General features: G+C 43.3%; 1 protein-coding gene across 36 annotated transcripts in view; it reads right to left on the bottom strand.

Annotated features, from left to right (window-relative positions):
• PPIP5K1 (diphosphoinositol pentakisphosphate kinase 1) overlaps positions 1–17,151 on the bottom strand; it is a 43,209-nt gene that overhangs the window by 9,574 nt on the left and 16,484 nt on the right. For 8 of the 36 annotated variants that reach the window (XM_070582166.1, XM_070582400.1, XM_070582402.1 and 5 more), the window contains 8 exons: positions 16,646–16,762; positions 16,326–16,490; positions 14,085–14,234; positions 13,367–13,457; positions 10,363–10,488; positions 9,588–9,650; positions 5,872–6,054; positions 4,263–4,400 (listed from right to left, as the gene is read on the bottom strand). In XM_070582166.1, coding sequence (XP_070438267.1) covers positions 4,263–4,400; positions 5,872–6,054; positions 9,588–9,650; positions 10,363–10,488; positions 13,367–13,457; positions 14,085–14,234; positions 16,326–16,490; positions 16,646–16,762 — 1,033 coding nt within the window. The remainder of the gene's footprint in view (positions 1–4,262; positions 4,401–5,871; positions 6,055–9,587; positions 9,651–10,362; positions 10,489–13,366; positions 13,458–14,084; positions 14,235–16,325; positions 16,491–16,645; positions 16,763–17,151) is intronic. The other 28 variants (XM_070582231.1, XM_070582200.1, XM_070582210.1 and 25 more) reach the window with 9 other exon arrangements.

Here is a 17,151-nt window from a genome sequence, read left to right as displayed (position 1 = left end):
TTTTTTTCCTATCAATATATAATGACCTTTTTTGTCTCTTGTAACAATTTTTGACTTAAAGATTATTTTGTCTTTGGGGCTGGCCCCGTGGCCAAGTGGTTAAGTTCGCGCATTCCACTGCAGGTGGCCCAGTGTTTCGTTGGTTCAAATCCTGGGCACCGACATGGCACTGCTCATCAAACCACGCTGAGGCAGCATCCCACATGCCACAACTAGAAGGACCCACAATGAAGAATATACAACTATGTACCAGGGGGGTTTTGGGAGAAAAAGGAAAAAAAAAATAAAATCTTTAAAAAAAAAAAAAAGATTATTTTGTCTGAATTGGTATAGCTACCCCAGCTCTCATTTGGTTATTATTTGCAAGGAAAGCCTTTTTCTGTCTTTCACTTTCAACCTATTTTTGTCTTTGGATCTAAAGTGAGTCTCTTGTAGACAGCATATAGTTGAAAATTTTTTTTAAAACCCACTCCTCCAGTCTCTGCTTTTTGATTGTAGAGTTTTATTCATTTACATTTAAAGTAATTACTGATAAGGAAGGGCTTATAACTGCCATTTTGCTGATATTTTCTGTATGTCTCATACCTTTTCTATTCCTTATTTCCTCCATTACTGCCATCTTTTGTGTTTAATTGATTTTTTGTAGTGTACCATTTTGATTCCCTTCTCATTGCCTTTTCTGCATATTCTTTAGATATTTTCTTAGTAGTTACCATGGGGATTACAATTAACATCATAAATTTATATAATCTCACGTGAATTGATGGCAATTTAGCTTCAATAACATATAGAAACTCTGCTCCTATAAAGTTCAGTCTCCATATTATGTTGTTATTATCACAAATTATATCTTTATATATTATGTGGCCTTTAACACAGACTTATAATGATTGTTTTATTCATTTGTGTGTTGTCATAAATGAAACAAAAAGAGGAGCTACAAACCAAAAATATAATAATGCTGCCTTTTATGTTTACCAATGTAGTTACCTTTACCAGAGTTATTTTTTGTATGGCTTCAAGTTATTTTCTAGTGTCCTTTTATTTCCTAAAAGGCTCCTTTTAGCATTTCTTGTAGAGCAGGTCTACTGGTGAAAAATGACCTTAGCTTCTGTTTACCTGGAAATGTCTTAATTTTTCCCTCATTTTTGAACAGTTTTGCTGGATAAAGAATTCTTGGTTGACTTTTTTTTTTTTTTGAGGAAGATTAGCCCTGAGCTAACTACTGCCAGTCCTCCTGCTTTTTGCTGAGGAAGCCTGGCCCTGAGCTAACATCTGTGCCCATCTTCCTTTATATGTGGGACACCCACCACAGCATGGCGTGCCAGGTGATGCCATGTCCACACCTGGGATCCAAACCGGCAAACCCCAGGCCGCCGAAAAGCAGAATGTGCAAACTTAATCGCTGCGCCACCAGGATGGCCCCTTTTTTCCTTTTAGCACTTTAAACATGTCATCCCACTGTTTTCTGGCCTCTTTGGTTTCTGATGAGAAATTGGTTGTTAATCTTATTAAAGATCCCTTATATATGACAAGTTGCTTTTCTCTTGCTCCTTTTAAGATTTTCTCTGTCTTTGTCTTTTGACAATTTGATTATAACATGTCTCAGTGTGCATCTCTTTGCATTCATCCTTCCTGGAGTTTGAACTGTTTGGATGTATTGACTTGTGCCTTTATCAAATTTGAAAAGTTTTCAGCCATTATTTCTTCAAATATTTTTTCTGCCTCTTTTTCTCTCTCTTCTCCTCCTGGGACTCCCATTATGCATATGTTGGTATACTTGCTAGTGTCCCACAAATCTCTTTGGCTCTGTTCATTTTGCTTCATTCTTTTTTCCTTTCTCCTCCTCAGACTGGATACTTTCAAAGGACCTATCTTTAAGTTTGCTGATTCTTTCTTCTGCCTGCTCAAACCTTCTAAGAAACTCTTCAGTGAACTCTGCATTTCTGTTATTATGCTTTTCAGCCCCAGAATTTCTGTTTGGTTCCTTTTTATATTTTCTATCTCTTTAATGATATTCTTTATTTGTTGAGACATAATTCTGCAGATTTCCTTTAGTTCTTTGTTCATGGTTTCCTTTAGCTCTTTAACCATACTCAAGATAGCTGACTTAACATGTGTCTTTGTCTAGTAAGTCTAATACCTGTGCTTCTTCAGGGACTGTTTCTGGTAATTTCTTCTGTGGATGTATCATACTAACTTGTTTCTTTGCATATTTTATAATTTTTATTGAAAACTGGACAGTTTGAATTCTATAATGGGTTAACTCTGAAAATCAGATTACTCTCCCTCCCAGGGTTTGTTTTTTGTGTTTGCCGTGGGCTGTAGCTATTTGTTAAGTGATTTTGGTAAACTTTTTGTGAAGTTTTTTGTGAAGTTTGTCTTCTTTGTCATGTGTGGTCTCATGCGGTCCTTGAAGTCTCTGTTTCTTTAGCTTGTGTTCAGCTAGTGTTTTGACAAGGATTCTCTTGAATGCTGGGAGCAAAAGAAGGGGAGGGGACAAAAAGGAGGGGAAAAAAGGAAGGGAGCTCTCCCAGTCTACAGATTGGTTCTATGTTGAGGTACTCCTTCAACACTTAGTCAGACTGTTTACAACTCCCCTTTAGCCTTCATTTCCTGCTTGTGCTGAGTCTAGAGTTCAGCCAGAAGTGAAAGCTTAGGGTCTTCTCATGTCTTTTCTGTGCATGTGTCCTTCCCTAGGCATGCACATTGCTTCTAAATTCCCCATGGATTTTGTTAATACTTTCAAATGCCCTAACATCCCAAAGAGACTCTCTGCCTAAGTTTTCATCCCAAGCTTTCAGTACACTTAATTGTTTGCCTCAACTATAATTTTTGCCCCAGGCAGCGGCATCTTGTTCATTTGCCTTACAATGTTTTCTAGGAACATCCTCTGCATAGCCACTTTTCTGCCCTGTTTGAGAACCCTGTGTCAGTCCTTCAGGTAGCCCACAGACAAGTTAGAATAGATAAACATAATTCTTTGAGAATAAGGTCTGTTCTTTTCCCTCTGGAATCAGGGCCCAGGGTCCCACATTGAGAACATGGACTTCCATCTTCAAGACTGCTGCCAAGGTGGGGAGGTGGGTGGGACAAGGGCAAGTATAATGCTGGAATGTTTCCTTTCATTTTTAGGTTGCCTCAGCATTTTCCTGGCTGCTGCAAACCTTTGACTATTTTCCAGAATTCTGACAAAGTTGATTCTAACTGTTTTGCTTGATTTTTCAGTGTTTCTGTGGAATGACAAGCCCTTGGAGCTACCTACTGTTTAATTTTTTTTTTATTGTGGTAACATTGGTTTATAACATTATATAAGTTTCAGGTGTACATCATTATATATTTTGTTTTGTGTGTAGATTATACCATGTTCACCACCCAAAGACTAATTACAATCCATCACAACACACATGTGACTAATCACCCCTTTCTCCCTCCTCCCTCCCCCCGCCTACTGCTTAATTTTTACATTTGGATTTCTGATCCATACGGAGTTTATCTTGATATATAGTGTGAAGTATGGATTCAATTTTTTTTTCCTTTTTCTCCCCCAAACCCCCTGGTACATAATTGTACATTTTTAGTTGTGGGTCCTTCTAGTTGTGGCATGTGGGATGCCGCCTCAGCATGGCTTGATGAGCGGTGCCATGTTCGCACCCAGGATTCGAATGAACAAAACCCTGGGCTGCCAAAGCGGAGCATGCGAACTTAACTACTCTGCCGCAGGGCTGGCCCCTGGATTCAATTTTAATTTTTGTCAAATGACTATTCAGTTGTGCCAACGCCATTTATTAAAAAATCTATCTTTCCCTCAGTATTTTAAAATGCTAACTTCATCTATTTCTAAATTTTCCATTTTTGTTTGATTGATCTCTCTGTCTATTCATGTACCAACACGACATTCTTATTATAATAGAAGTTTTATAGAATGTTTTAAAATTGGAAAGGGCTGGTACCCCTTCATTGCTCATTGCTCTTTTTTGGGGGTTTTCTTGGCTATTATTACTTGCTTATTTTTCAGTGAGAACTTCAGAATGGATTTGTCTGACGTTAGAAAAACAGTAGTACTTTTATTGGTATATTAAGCTCATAAATTAACTTGGGAAAGAGTGATATTTCTGTGATGTTGAGCTTGCCTATGAAATTAAACAATTTTTCAAGTCTACTTTTGTGTCTTTTTGGAGTCCCTATCTTTTAAATTGACTACTAATATTCTAGGAGTAGTGGGCAGAGATAGGGGTACAAAATAAGAGTATTCTCCATACCTGCAGATGCCTGTGCTTGGGCATCAGTGTGGCGCTGGCAGACTCTACTCAAGAATTCACTCACTTGACGCAGGGAAAGGGCATTATGCAGTGTTTCCAGGGGATAAATGGTAGGCACCATGGAGCACCCTTCAAATCCTGTTAGAAAAGAGATGAGCAAAGTCAATGTTATTCCTGCCAGATATATTCCAACTGGCCAAGGAAGCATGGAGAATCCCTGAGAGCCATCAGGAGAGTTCATGGCTTTTGGAGTGTGAGGTATCCAAGATTCTTAGGGGTGGGAACCCTACGGAGTCTATTTCTCTCATCTCCAGATTTCCTAAAAGTCTACCTGCTAAGGTCTCCAGGTGAATCAAATCACCTCTCATCCTACCTGTGGAGAGCCTGCAATGTCCCATGGAAAAATCAACAGAATCCCAACAGGGTAAACACCTACATTGCTCTTGCACTTTCTGGGGGAATAAAACAAAGGTCCAGAGGTAAGGGATGAAATTGGAGGTCCAAATGAGGTAGGGAGTCATGGAGCTGGGAAGAAATAGCAGATTTCAGGGATTATGTAAAAAAGAACCAAAGTAAAGAGGAGGGCATGGAATCTGAGGAGAGGTTCATGCAGATTTAGGATATGGGTAGAAAGCCTAGAATATCTGGAAGCAAGCTGGAGTGCATGCAATATACATGAAGCTCAGCCTGGGAAAACAACATGCATGAACAGGCTGGGGGATGGAAGTTCTTTCTTGGTCATTTCCATCACATCAAAGCTTCTTCCTTCTGCTCTCACTGGAAGACCCCAGACTTGTTAGATTCCTATATTCCATCAGGAAAATAAGGCAAAACCCCTAGAAAAAAGAATAAATACTGATACTCTGCTCTGAACCCAACAATTCCAATGTAGGTCCACTAGTCTGGGTAGGGTGAAGGATAAACCTAAATGTGTGACCCTAACCCTAGGACCTATTGATGAAAAAAAAAGTCTCCATGGGAGGATCAAGAAGCACACATCCCAACCATTTTTTTCAGTCCCCAATCTTTCCTATGCCTCCTTTACATCTTAAAGGACTAAGGGTAGGTAGGATAGCAATTATCTATGCAAGACATAGCTTCCTGTTTACCAATGATTAAAACCTATAACTTGAAAGGATTATATTTGACCATCTTCTAACCTCTGGTCCTTGTTTGCTTCAAGGATGCAATTGAGACCTCTGTGCCTCGATTTCCCACTGTACTCTATTAGCAGGAGGGCAGGAGAGGTACAGTCTCCAGCTCCTCAGAGTGGCTAGAAAAATGTTTGGATTTTAAGATGGTGGTACCAGAGGGTTATAGAGATAAGAACAGATTCCAAGGCAAGAAACTACTCCTACACTGAATAGAATTGGGAATGGGTAGCACTAGAAGGCAGTGAGGAAGGAGAACTGGAAGGGGATGAGCAGCCAATGCTACAGCTACCAGGCAGTCTGGCCCCAATCCCATCCAAGCAACTAAATGCAAGTCACATAACCTTAGGGTAAATAGGAGAAAGGAATAGGTGGGCTCTTCTGCCAGAAGTACAATAAGCAAAGCAGTCAGTCCCAGCCAGGGTAGTGGCAGCAGCCCGCTTGGTGGCAGGGGATACCGTAGAGGCACTCTGGGTCATCCCGGCCTGAGCGCAGCCAGTTCCGGAAGAGGCGCAGGTGGTAGGAGCACTGGTGCAGGTGATGCGCCAGCGTGGCATCCAAGGAGACTGGCCGGCCCCTTGGGCAGTCAGAGGAAAAACTGCGCAGCAACCGGACCACAGGGTGCTGGTCATCCAGCAGCTCTGGAGGGGGTGAGGGGACCACGGCAGGAAGCACAAAGATAAAGAAAGAGAAGAGGGAGAGACAATGAGGGGGCACTGACTGGCACAAGCATTACTGGGAGGGGGGGCCACTCAGCTCCAAGGTGAGCTAAGAGAGAAGCAGAGATGGTCAGAGCCACTGGGCATCTCTTGCAGGGAAAAAGAGTGTTGGCATCACGCAGTGAGTCTAAAAGAAGGGGCTAGTGAGACCTCCTCTTACAGCAAGGCCCTCCCCTTTCTCGTTGAGCATGATTCAGTCAGTGCTTCGAGACAGCAGTCACATCATTCTGGATAGGGGTGAACTGGCAGTTCTACATCTGGGAGCCTTGACTAGAGCTCCAGAGTGCCTGATGGTTCTTGGACAAATCCTAGTTAGCGCCTGCTTCTCAGATGAATGTATTTATGAGGTTGGGATAGAGATGAAAGATTCAAAGTCACTCAGAAAAGAGGGTCAAGAATGACAGAGGGTATCAAGATAAAGTTTGAAGCTAAAAAAGCTCCTACAAGCTCAGGCCAGGCCCTCTGGACTATACTCTAAGATAGCCACAGACCTGGCTGGTATTAGGCAGCTGGCATAGGAAATCAGCAAGAAACCAGGTGTAGGAGTCCTTTAAAGCAGAGCATGTAAAAAAATTGAATCAATATGTGAAAATGCCAATATTGACTAGTCATCCTTTACTCTTATTCAAATATACAGATTTTTAAAAAATGTTTGTGTAAATCTCAGGACTTCTGGGACACTGTATTCATTACAGGAGCCAAAAGTTAGATAATTTTATATTCTCTCCCCACTGCGGGTGAGTGTAACTACACTTTGTTCAGCTAGTGAGTGGAAAAGCTTCGATCTTAAACCACTTATTTTAGCTGCTTGGCAAACTCTGTGGATATATGCGATTCAGCTGTACAAGGTTGAAGGCAGTGAAAGGCATGTGGAAGGGGGTATAAGAGAAACATAGGGAAAAGATCTTGGAGAAAAGGCACGGGGTCTTAAGACCTGATGACAGGATCTTGGTATAGAGAAGGCAGGATCAAGGTAGCTGAGGATGACTGCTCAGAATTCCCAGACCAGAACTTGTTCCACAGGGTGATTCCATGAGACTATGGTTTCCAGTGAAAATGTGAGGATGTCAGAAGAGGTTTCAGCTCTACCCACGCACTAATTGTACCAATGATCACACAGTTGTGTGGGTCCCTAGAAGATAACAGGCTTGGTAAATCCAATGGGCATACTCTGACATTCTGGATGAGAGTGAGCTACAGTCTCTTTCCCACTATATTAGTTTACTTTGGCGAGCAATGGACCATCCTTGTATATTTGATGTAGTCATAGGATATGAGAGAAGCTTATCAGGAATAGAGGCAGGGATGAACTGAGAGATGTTCTCCCATCAAAGTAATGAGACAGCACTGCCTTGCCTCCCTTCCAAAGCCAGGTCCAGTTTTTCCAGCTGCTATTTCAAAGCTAGACATCACGGCAAGGACATGGTGATGATGGGACCATAGGTTGGCACATTGTTTGACTAATCTGCCACAAGCAATTAAAGACAGAACATCCACTCTGTAATTGCTGGGTCAGTCAAGCAAGATTTGGCCATGAGTAGAAACCTCATATTGTCCTGAGGGCCAAATTAAATCTAGAAAATCTTCAGCAAGAGACATAATAGCTCCAAATTTCTTCTGTTGCCGACAGGTAGATCCCAGATTCTGGTCTCTCAAGCACTTTAGGCTCCAAGCTCAAGTACAAGAAGAACAAAGGCCAGAAGACCCCTGAGCAAGTGTGCAGAGTGTTGGAAGAGATCCTGAATTTGCTCTCCTGCACTATACCTGAATTGTCCAGGTCTTTCTTCCTCTCCTCCTTTTGGTAGAATTAATTCTTTTCTTCAGCTGGTAAGGCTGCTAACCAAGGCTTCAGGGAACTAGAGATATATAGGTTTGAGGACCTATTTTATGAATTTTTATCTTTTCCGATAGAGCCCAAGAATTAGGAGATCTGTGATTTAGCTCTGATTTCAGGGGCCCAAGTTCCAGTGCTATATTCTGTACCCTAAGTAACACTTCTCCTAAGTTCAGGTCCAAGGCTGAGGGATTGGAGTTGGTACGTGAGGTTCTACTCTGGAGAGGACTGTGGCATATGAAGGCCAGAAGAGCTTGAAGCTAAGTGTGTAGGCACAGCCTTGTCATTCTGAATGGGGAGCTCCTGTCATAGGCACAAATGGGAGTCAGGGTAGGGGCAGGGGTATAAACTGAACAAGTATAGGCTAGTCAACCTAGGGAGATTTTAGCAGTGCCTAGTGGAGATGTATGGCCTGACTGGGCTAAAATCTAGCAGCTGCCACTGGCTGTGGAGCAGGGGATCAGCACCCAGAGGTTTTTCTACACAGGAAGCCAGGCTAATTTTACCTCTCTCCGAGAGTCTTAGCTCTTAGACAGAAGAAAATCATGTATAACAAAACTGGATTTACCTTGAAGACAAGATACAATGCAGAGAGAAACTAAGGATATAAAGGATGAAACAGTGAGTAAGCCCTAGGTTCCCCTGCCATACCTGACAAAGAGACACAGCCCTTCAGTTTTTGATTTACATAGATCTCTAAACCCTCCCACCTTAGTGTGGACAGACCCAGTTCTTCAATATTCTTGAAATAGTATTCATTCCTAAACTCCCCCAGAATCCCTAGTAGACATCTCAATTCTTCACTTCAAGCTTCTCTGAGATAGTAGTGCCACAGATACATGCAAACCACATGTAAAAACTCAAGATACAATCCTTTTTCCTTTACCTACTACCTCCTACTCCTTTCTTTCTCTCTTTTATCCCAAATCAATCTGGGCTCCTGTTTTCTAGGCCTAGGTTAACCAGGTCCTAGGTTAGTAGTAACATAAAGCAGATGTCTGGAGCACAAGAGCCACACAAAGCAGACACAATGGTAGGAGATAGGAACATGGAGATGGGAAACTATATACTCAAGAGCAATACCCTATGAGTAGGCTTGGGACCTGGGAACTGCATCATTGCTCCAAAAAAGAAACAAACTAATCATTCACTCCAACAAAAGAGTTAGAGAAAAAACAGGAAGATCAAAATTACATAAACTGAGGAGTGCGGGGTCGGGGGAGAGAAGAAATGGGGATGATATAGAAAATACTATTCTCTTCCTAAGAAGCGGAACTATTATCATGTTTGTATAAAGCCCAGCAGTCATGTGATGGGAAAGGGAGAGGTTTAATTAATGTTTTGGTGATGATGCTGAAAAATGCGACACAGTGGGGAAGACGGTGATCATGGAAGTAAGACCCGAGTTGTCACAGGGATAGGGCAGCAAGTCTGCAGCCCAGGCTAAGGTTTGTCACAACAAAGGATATGTCCCAAGAGGGACACAGTGAGTGGTTCATTCAGAGACAGCAGGGTGTCAACATAGTGGAAGGAGAGGCGAAGTCAGTGTCAGAACTCAGAGGTTAAGTGTTTGGAGGTGACGTGGTGAGGAGGAATGACGTTGAGTCAGAAGCAAACGTACCGTTAGTCGGATGCTTTGCAAACGACACAGAAAATCGTTTTACGGCCGGGACAAACAAGAGCTCTGGGGAGAAAAGACATCATGGGGATTATACCCACTCCTGTCCCCATCCTCTGCTCTGGAATTTGCCTGCAGTATACTCTATTCTTTACAGTTAGTACATGACCTGCTCCCACCCCCACCCCTTAGCTTCCTGACTACCACATTTCAAGATTTTCCTTCGGGATAATCTCCTCTTAGGAATCCATGTGTCATTTCTGCCACAATATGGCTCCACAAACAACCCTAATTTCACCACCACATCCTCTTTCTGACCTTTTAAAAATAAAATCTTTGTAGAAACTTTCATCCCTTCCCCCAATCTCTTTCCATATTATCTTTCCTGCCTGGCTGAGCAACCTCCCCATCATTGATTTCCTAGATTTTTGTCAAGGCTCCACTGCATTCTCCCTGACCATGGATAATACTCCTTGGTCCTTACCCCTACTGGCCAGAATCCAGGAAAGAATACAAAGGTGGAATAAATTGATGTAGCAGGGCTGTATGTGGGAGATTATGAAGGGATAAGCATAAATAAGTAGTATTCACATGGTGAGAGGGAATGCACATGGAAGGGTGGATGGGGTCTTTGTTCCTTCTCCCCTTTATAATTAATGAAGAAAACTTGGTATAAGGCCAATGTCAGTGCCATCTTAAGCATGAATAGTTCTTGAGCTGTGTTCTTGCTGGGGGACAAATGAAGAAAAGAGTTTCCCCCCAAAACCCACCCACATACCATCTCGGTGCTTCAGACTGGCAGGTGGTAGCTTTTTGCCATGGCTGCGGGCGTAGTCCTGAAGATTCGGGGCGCTGGAGGAGCCACCCAGCACTGTGGTGCTGAACAGCCCTGTGCACTGTGAGCCTGCAAGGCCGGGAGTGCATTAGTAGCCACGCAAAGCTGCAATTACCACACAGAAGTACACACAACTTCATGTGACAACATCAAGACACACACATATGTAGCTATTCAGAGCCACCATCATGTGGCCACTACATATAACCACAAACAGCTTTTACTACTGTCCATAGCCACACTGGGCAAGCAAAATGGGGATTATCTTGAAGATCTACAAGGCAGATACAAGAGGCCACTACAAATACAGTGTTAGTCATATTAGGGGACTCAAAGCTACTGAAACAGCTAGCCTATGCTTTCCAGGTGGCTTTCAAGAATGCTAAAAGAATAAGTAGATCCTTCTAGATCTCCCTAGATTTAATGCAGTGCTCTTTACCCAGGATATAAGGTTTGAAAAACCCAGAAATCTAGTCCTTTACAGGTTAGCAAAGAAATTTGATTGACACTAGAGACTAAGTTTTGAGCATTCAGTTCAAATTCTAAGTGCTCATAAGTTCCAGTTCCTCCTATGTGCTTCCAATTCCTCCTACGTTTTTCATCCAACATTCCCTCCCTTCTATCTCCCTTCAGGCCTTTTTACCTTTCCCAAGAAAAAAGTATGAGACTCACTGAATTTTTAAAGCTGGAAGGGACTCAAAGATCATCCAGTTCTACCTTCTCATTTTAGAGATGAAGAAACTGAGATTCAAAAAAGATCTCATTTGCTCAAGGTCATACAGTTTGCTAGAAGCTAAACTGGACTAGAACCCAAGTCTCCTGACTCTGAGGATCAACTGTGTTCAGTTAGAAAAGAAATAATTATTTTTTCATCAAGAAGAAACAGCATTGTTTCTAAAGTGAAGATGGACACAAATTTAAAGGCATGTGAAGAGACAGGTGGTTATATGTAAAGCATGCCTACTATGTGCTGAGCACCCTAATAAAAAGGAGGATCTGGTGAGCAGGAAACAAAAAAAAACATACTTTTTCTGCTCTCAAAATTTTATTGTCTTGTAAGCCCTATGCTCAAAGCTAGATGGCCACACACCTAAATTCAAAGAAAGCAAAGAGAACTCTATTGCCAATCAGAGGAGTAAATAAAATGTGAAAAATCTCTGAAGCAAATAAATCAAGGCAGTCACTGTCCCAAATATCTGATCGAAAGTAGGGTTGAGACTCCATGGTCCCCTCTCCCACTATAGCCCATGAGGACACAATGGGCAGAAAGAGACAAGACTGACACTCAAATCTGTGGGATTTGCCCTTCTACTTCCAAATCCATGTTAGCCAAGACCTTGGGTTTGGCGTGGGAACTTAACAATCATAGGGCAGATGGATAGAGTGGAGAGGAGGTCAATTTCCTTTGAGCTCAGAAAGAAGGGGCCATGGTTTCAGGGGTCCCAGCACATCAGGGTCTCCACCAAAATCAAGAAGGTCAGATGGCTGATAATATCCATCCTGGAATTCAGGACTGCTCCTCTATGAAGCAACTTCTCCTACCTGTCATTCTCACACAGGCTCTAGAATACGGTTTCAGAGAGTAATAAGGGTTGCTAAATATGTCTGCTTCTTCAGAGAAGCTGAAACTAGCTGGCTTTATCCCAAATCACCCCAAGCTTTGTTCTACATTTACTTCCTCCTGCCAATCCTGCCCTGCCCAGTCCTCGGATCATCTCAGAGGGTAGTCTCTACCTTTCTACCACCATCTGTCAACCAGTCCCATGTCCATACCTCTGCCTTGTTCTTGACAGCACTCCCACTTAATTGGGCCAGACACACCTAGCCTCTTTTCCTGCCTAACTGAAACCTATTCTTTACTGGGACTTCTGGGAAGAGAAGTCCATATCACAGATCTACACATTTGTCATTTATTTTTCATGCCCCAAACCATCTACCTCATTTCAGGGATCTAGAAGACAACCTACTCCCATAAAATTAGCCTGGAAAGTTACCAAAACCTTTCTCCCCCTTGCTGGTCCAAATGCTGACCATCTTGGGCCAAGAAATTGGGAGCCAAGGACAAAGGTAATAGGAAAATGAAAGGAGCCAAATGGTGAGAAGAACAGGATAAGATAGAAAGAGTCAGGGGATCAAGTCCAGACCCCACACAACTGTCTCTAACTGCAGGTTCTAATTATGGGCTCACAAGGCTCTGTGTTCAAAGATAGCCCCTCCCAAGGACCACTCCCCACTCCCAAAGAATACAATACCCTCTGAGGCTTGGTCCTTCCTGCAGTCTGTGTTCTTAGGAAAGGTTGAATGATGTTCTCCACCCCTCTCCAGGAATCAAAAAAATCAAGAGACATTCCCTCAAAGTCCTGAGAGAAGCCTCTGCCACTACACCAGTCTCAGATTTGTCTCTCAATTTTCAGGAAGGAAGGAAAAAAAATTACAGGATTAGGAGAGGATGAAGGAGAAGGCATGGTGGTCAGGAGGGGCCAGAGCAGGGATGTAATAAACATAGTTCTCAGAGGAAGATATGGTACAAATTCTCCAAATGAGGAATATGACACTTTATGGGGGTCACAAGTACCTCTATTTACAGCTCTGTCTGTGATAACTCTGAAGATTCAGAGTCTCCATGGCCCCTTAAGGTCTGGGCAAGACTGGAGGGACAGATAAGGAATGAGAGCGGAAGCCAGAAAAATGCCCTTTAGTCAGAGAAATGGGGGTGGTGTAGAAAACCAAAACACAAACACCTTCCTGGAATGAAAACAATCATCTGGGATCAAAGTTCACACCTAAATATGGCTTCTCCCAATTCATCCTCCCTAGCCCTACCACCCAACAATTCCACACACTGGATGACCCCAACTCCCATGACTAAGGTTTCCCACAATAAAACTCTGAAGAACAGACAGACACCCCTTCCCAACAACAGGTGAGAGACGCTGGAAAACCATACCTAAGCCACTCTGCTTCATCTCCGTTGGTGGGCGTGAAGATGAAAAGAGCCGGTAGCCACCAGGCCTCGAGGATGAAGTCTCAGAAAGCACCTGGAAAAAAAGACTCTATATTACCATGTTGCTACCTCAACCAAAAAGTCTAAAACCCAGGTGCTGAATTCCTGCCCCTACAAAGCCAACCAATGTCAGAAAGTTTGGAAGAAACAAAGGATTTCTATGAGGGAAAAAGAATGAAAAGGGAACGGAGAGTGTTCCTTGCAGAGGGAACTGCCCACGGACTCCTCCTATAATAGAAGATGCTTCTATTTCCAAAATGCTTGTCCCCACAGTCGTCCTATCCCAAATCTGAGAAATCATTATTCAATCATTTTCAGTTCTCAGCAGAGCAGGGTTTCTTAATCTTATCTATCCCTCTGCAGGACTCAGAAAGCCAATCACAATAGCTCAGCTGCAATAAGATATAAAGTCTGGCCACCCTCTCTTCTTTCCATGGGATAGCTGTGGCTACAACAATCACTCTCAGTTTCTTATCTGAACCAAGAAGCCCTCCCCTCCACTCCTGGACACATGAAACAGATTTCTAAAAAGCCCACAAGAGGCCAATCATACAATCCCCAACATACATCTCCCCCAACTTTCCCAGACAGAGTTCTGAGTCCCTAGGTCCCAAAAGGCAAAGACAGAGGCAGGAAAGGAAGATGAGGTAGGGAGGGACACCTGTGTGCAGGACGCCAGGTGAGTGGTGGATACAGCCCGGGACTGTAGGCCGATGGCTGGGGAAGGCCGGGGGAGGTCTCCTGACCTCCGGCGGCGCCGTCCCCGCAAGGGGATCAGGTCCAGGTTCCCTGTGCACTGCATGTTCATGACCTGCAATCAGACCGGGTGTTAAGCCGGTCACGGCTCCTTTAACCCCTGGGCTCCCAAAAGCTCCAGTGCTCACTGGGCAGAGCTAGCTCTAGGGCTGGAGAGGATGATTACTAGGGCACAGCTGCTACAAAGGTCACAGATTTTGTACTCTAAAACAGTCCAAAAATATGAGAAGACAAGAGGAGAAAAAGGGACGGGGGTAAGGGTTATAGTTGATAAGGATAAGAGTGCCAATGCCTAAACTTATAGAACAAAGAGAGGAAATATTAATATTAAAAGGCTGTGAGACCAAGGAGTAGAGAGAAGATTTTCTTGCAAAGCTGAGGAGCATATCTTGGGCAACCATCTTCCTGGATGAGTAACGGCATAAGCAACACTAGGAACTGAAGGGAAGGTATGTGATTACAACAAGAAGCTTCCTGTAGGCCTGAAAGAAAGAAGGCAGTCTCATCAAGTCTGAGAGATGACACACAGAGAGCTCTGCTTTGTCTACGTCTCCTGACTGCTTAAAGCAGAAGAATAAAGAGGGTCAAGCACAAGAGTGCCAGAGAGACTGGAAGATCACATGAATGAGGGCCGGCCCTGTGGCCGAGTGGTTAAGTTCACAAGCTCCGCTTCGGCGGCCCACAGTTTCGCCAGTTCGGACCCTGGGCATAGACATGGCACCACTCATCAAGCCATGCTGAGGCGGCGTCCCACATGCCACAACTAGAAGGACCCACAACTAAAAACTACACAACTATGTGCTGGTGGCTTTGGGAGAAAAAGGAAAAATAAAACCTTTAAAAAAAAAAAAAAGACCATGTGAATGGGAATGACATTTAGATGTGGAGGAGCAGTTTAATGATGGTAGATTATAGGTCATCCTGTCCATTTGATCTATTCATGTGAGTCTGTAGCACACTAGTGTACCATGGACATTAAGTTAACCTATACCTCAAAGAGAAAATGATGCATACCCACCTGAAGAAACTCTGAGTATTCACAACTTCAAATCCACCTTAAAATAATCAGGAAGAAAAGGATGATTCCAGAACAGAGCCTGCAATTTGCCTTCTCAGCTTTCTCCAAAATCTGAACTGTAAACCTTGGCTGAACCCATGTAAGCTAGTTATAGATTCTTCTGAGATATTCTCAAAATGGAAGGACGAATTCCCTTAAGAAAGCTGGCACAGAGCCCGGTGAACAGATTCATCATCTGTCAATGCAGGACTCAAATCAGACAATCGGAGTCCCTGAGACAGGGATAAATCATGAGATCAAAAAGAATGTCATTGGGCCAGAGCGGGAAAGAATCGTTCCAGGAAAAAAGACCAAAATAAAAACCCCAGGACAGTTAGCTGGACATAATGTGAGATTTACAACAGTTCCTTCCTCTAGGCAACAGAACTAGAACCAGGACTAGAGACAAACTCCAAGAATAGCAGAACACAGGCCCAGGCCGATAAATCTCTCATTAGAACAAAGGGAAGACAGGTCGACCTCCAGACTGGATTCCCCTTCTGGGATGAGAGTGGTATAGGTAATCTTAAAAGGATTAAGTTAAAGTGCCAAGTATTTGCTCCTGTCTGAGCTCTAATTTTTACTGAAGGCAACAAAGAGATAGAAAGGGCCTGGCCTTTAAGATCAATTGTATTGTTATTATAGTTACTGTTCACTGAACATCTATATGGTGGATACTACTTGTATTATAAAGATGAAAAAAACTAAGTCTTGAAGAAGTTACCTGTCCAAGGTCACACAGCTTCTAAGTATCAGCCTGGGATTTTAGCGCGGAGTTCATGCTGTTTCTACTATATTTACTTATAAAGAACTGCCTTTTCAAATTCCTCCAGAGGCCTCTTCCTCAATCTCATCTCTTAAAATCCTTATCTCTCAGGTACCTCTCACTGGCATCTCTTTAATCTCAGAAGTAGCAAACAGCTTAAAGATTTATTGGGAGACCAGGTGTAAAAGAGAGATTAAGTAAAACATATCCATCAGGGACAGGGGACTCTGCTTAAGGTCCCAAGAATCCCCCCAAAGGGATTCAGAGGATTCATGGATATTGAGCACTTCCACCACTTCTTTCTCCCAAGCCCTTCCCATTACCTCCATGGAGCCGGCTTTTCGGTTACGAATGAGGGGTGATCTCCTTGGGAGGCCAGGGCCCTCAGAGGGCTGGGGTGAAGTCTGCAGTGCCCGATCTGGCTCATCAGATGCCTTCCCTGGGCACAGGTTCTCCATACTTCCTTGGTCTGTTTTCATCTCCTCATTCTATCCAACAATAGGCACAGATAGGAAAGGTGCTAATGGCCTCCAGCCTTCTAATTCCAAACTCCCCAACCCTTTTACCTCCCTGTATCGTTTCCAAGTAACCCACTATATGGTTCCTAAATCCTCCAGTCCCAAATCCCAGCACTCTGACCCACCTCAGAAGAGGCTGGACGGAATCCATAGCCAGTTGGGGCACTGCCTTCTTCCTCGACACCTTTCACTCCAGGGCTGAAGTGCAGCTCCACATGGAACCGCTCCTCTGATAAGGGATCCTATGGGGCATCACCAGATGAAGGGGCAGTTGGAGAAGCTGAATATAGTGGTGGAAGACCAGGCAGGGACAACAGAGAGGAACTGAAGAGGATACATCCTCCTAGGGCTGAGGTTCCAGTGTCTTACCCCACTTCTGGGGCTGATCTATTATAGCTTCCCTTTAACTATGCTCTAGTGTTACAGAATCCTCATTCCCTCACCTCCTCCAGTTTGAGATTCACTGTTCCACATGACTTTCTAACTTCCACTTATACAACCTTCCCCATCCATGTCCCACAATAATTCAGCTTTGCTACAGTGCATACAGCAGCACATTTAAAGATATCTTTGTGGAGCCAGACGAAAAAAAGTATACATGCAACGATGAGAGAAAAAGACTCATAACATC

The sequence above is a fragment of the Equus przewalskii genome, chromosome 1 (assembly GCF_037783145.1).
Source record: "Equus przewalskii isolate Varuska chromosome 1, EquPr2, whole genome shotgun sequence".
NCBI lineage: Eukaryota > Metazoa > Chordata > Mammalia > Perissodactyla > Equidae > Equus > Equus przewalskii.
This window is presented reverse-complemented; position numbering and strand designations above follow the sequence as displayed.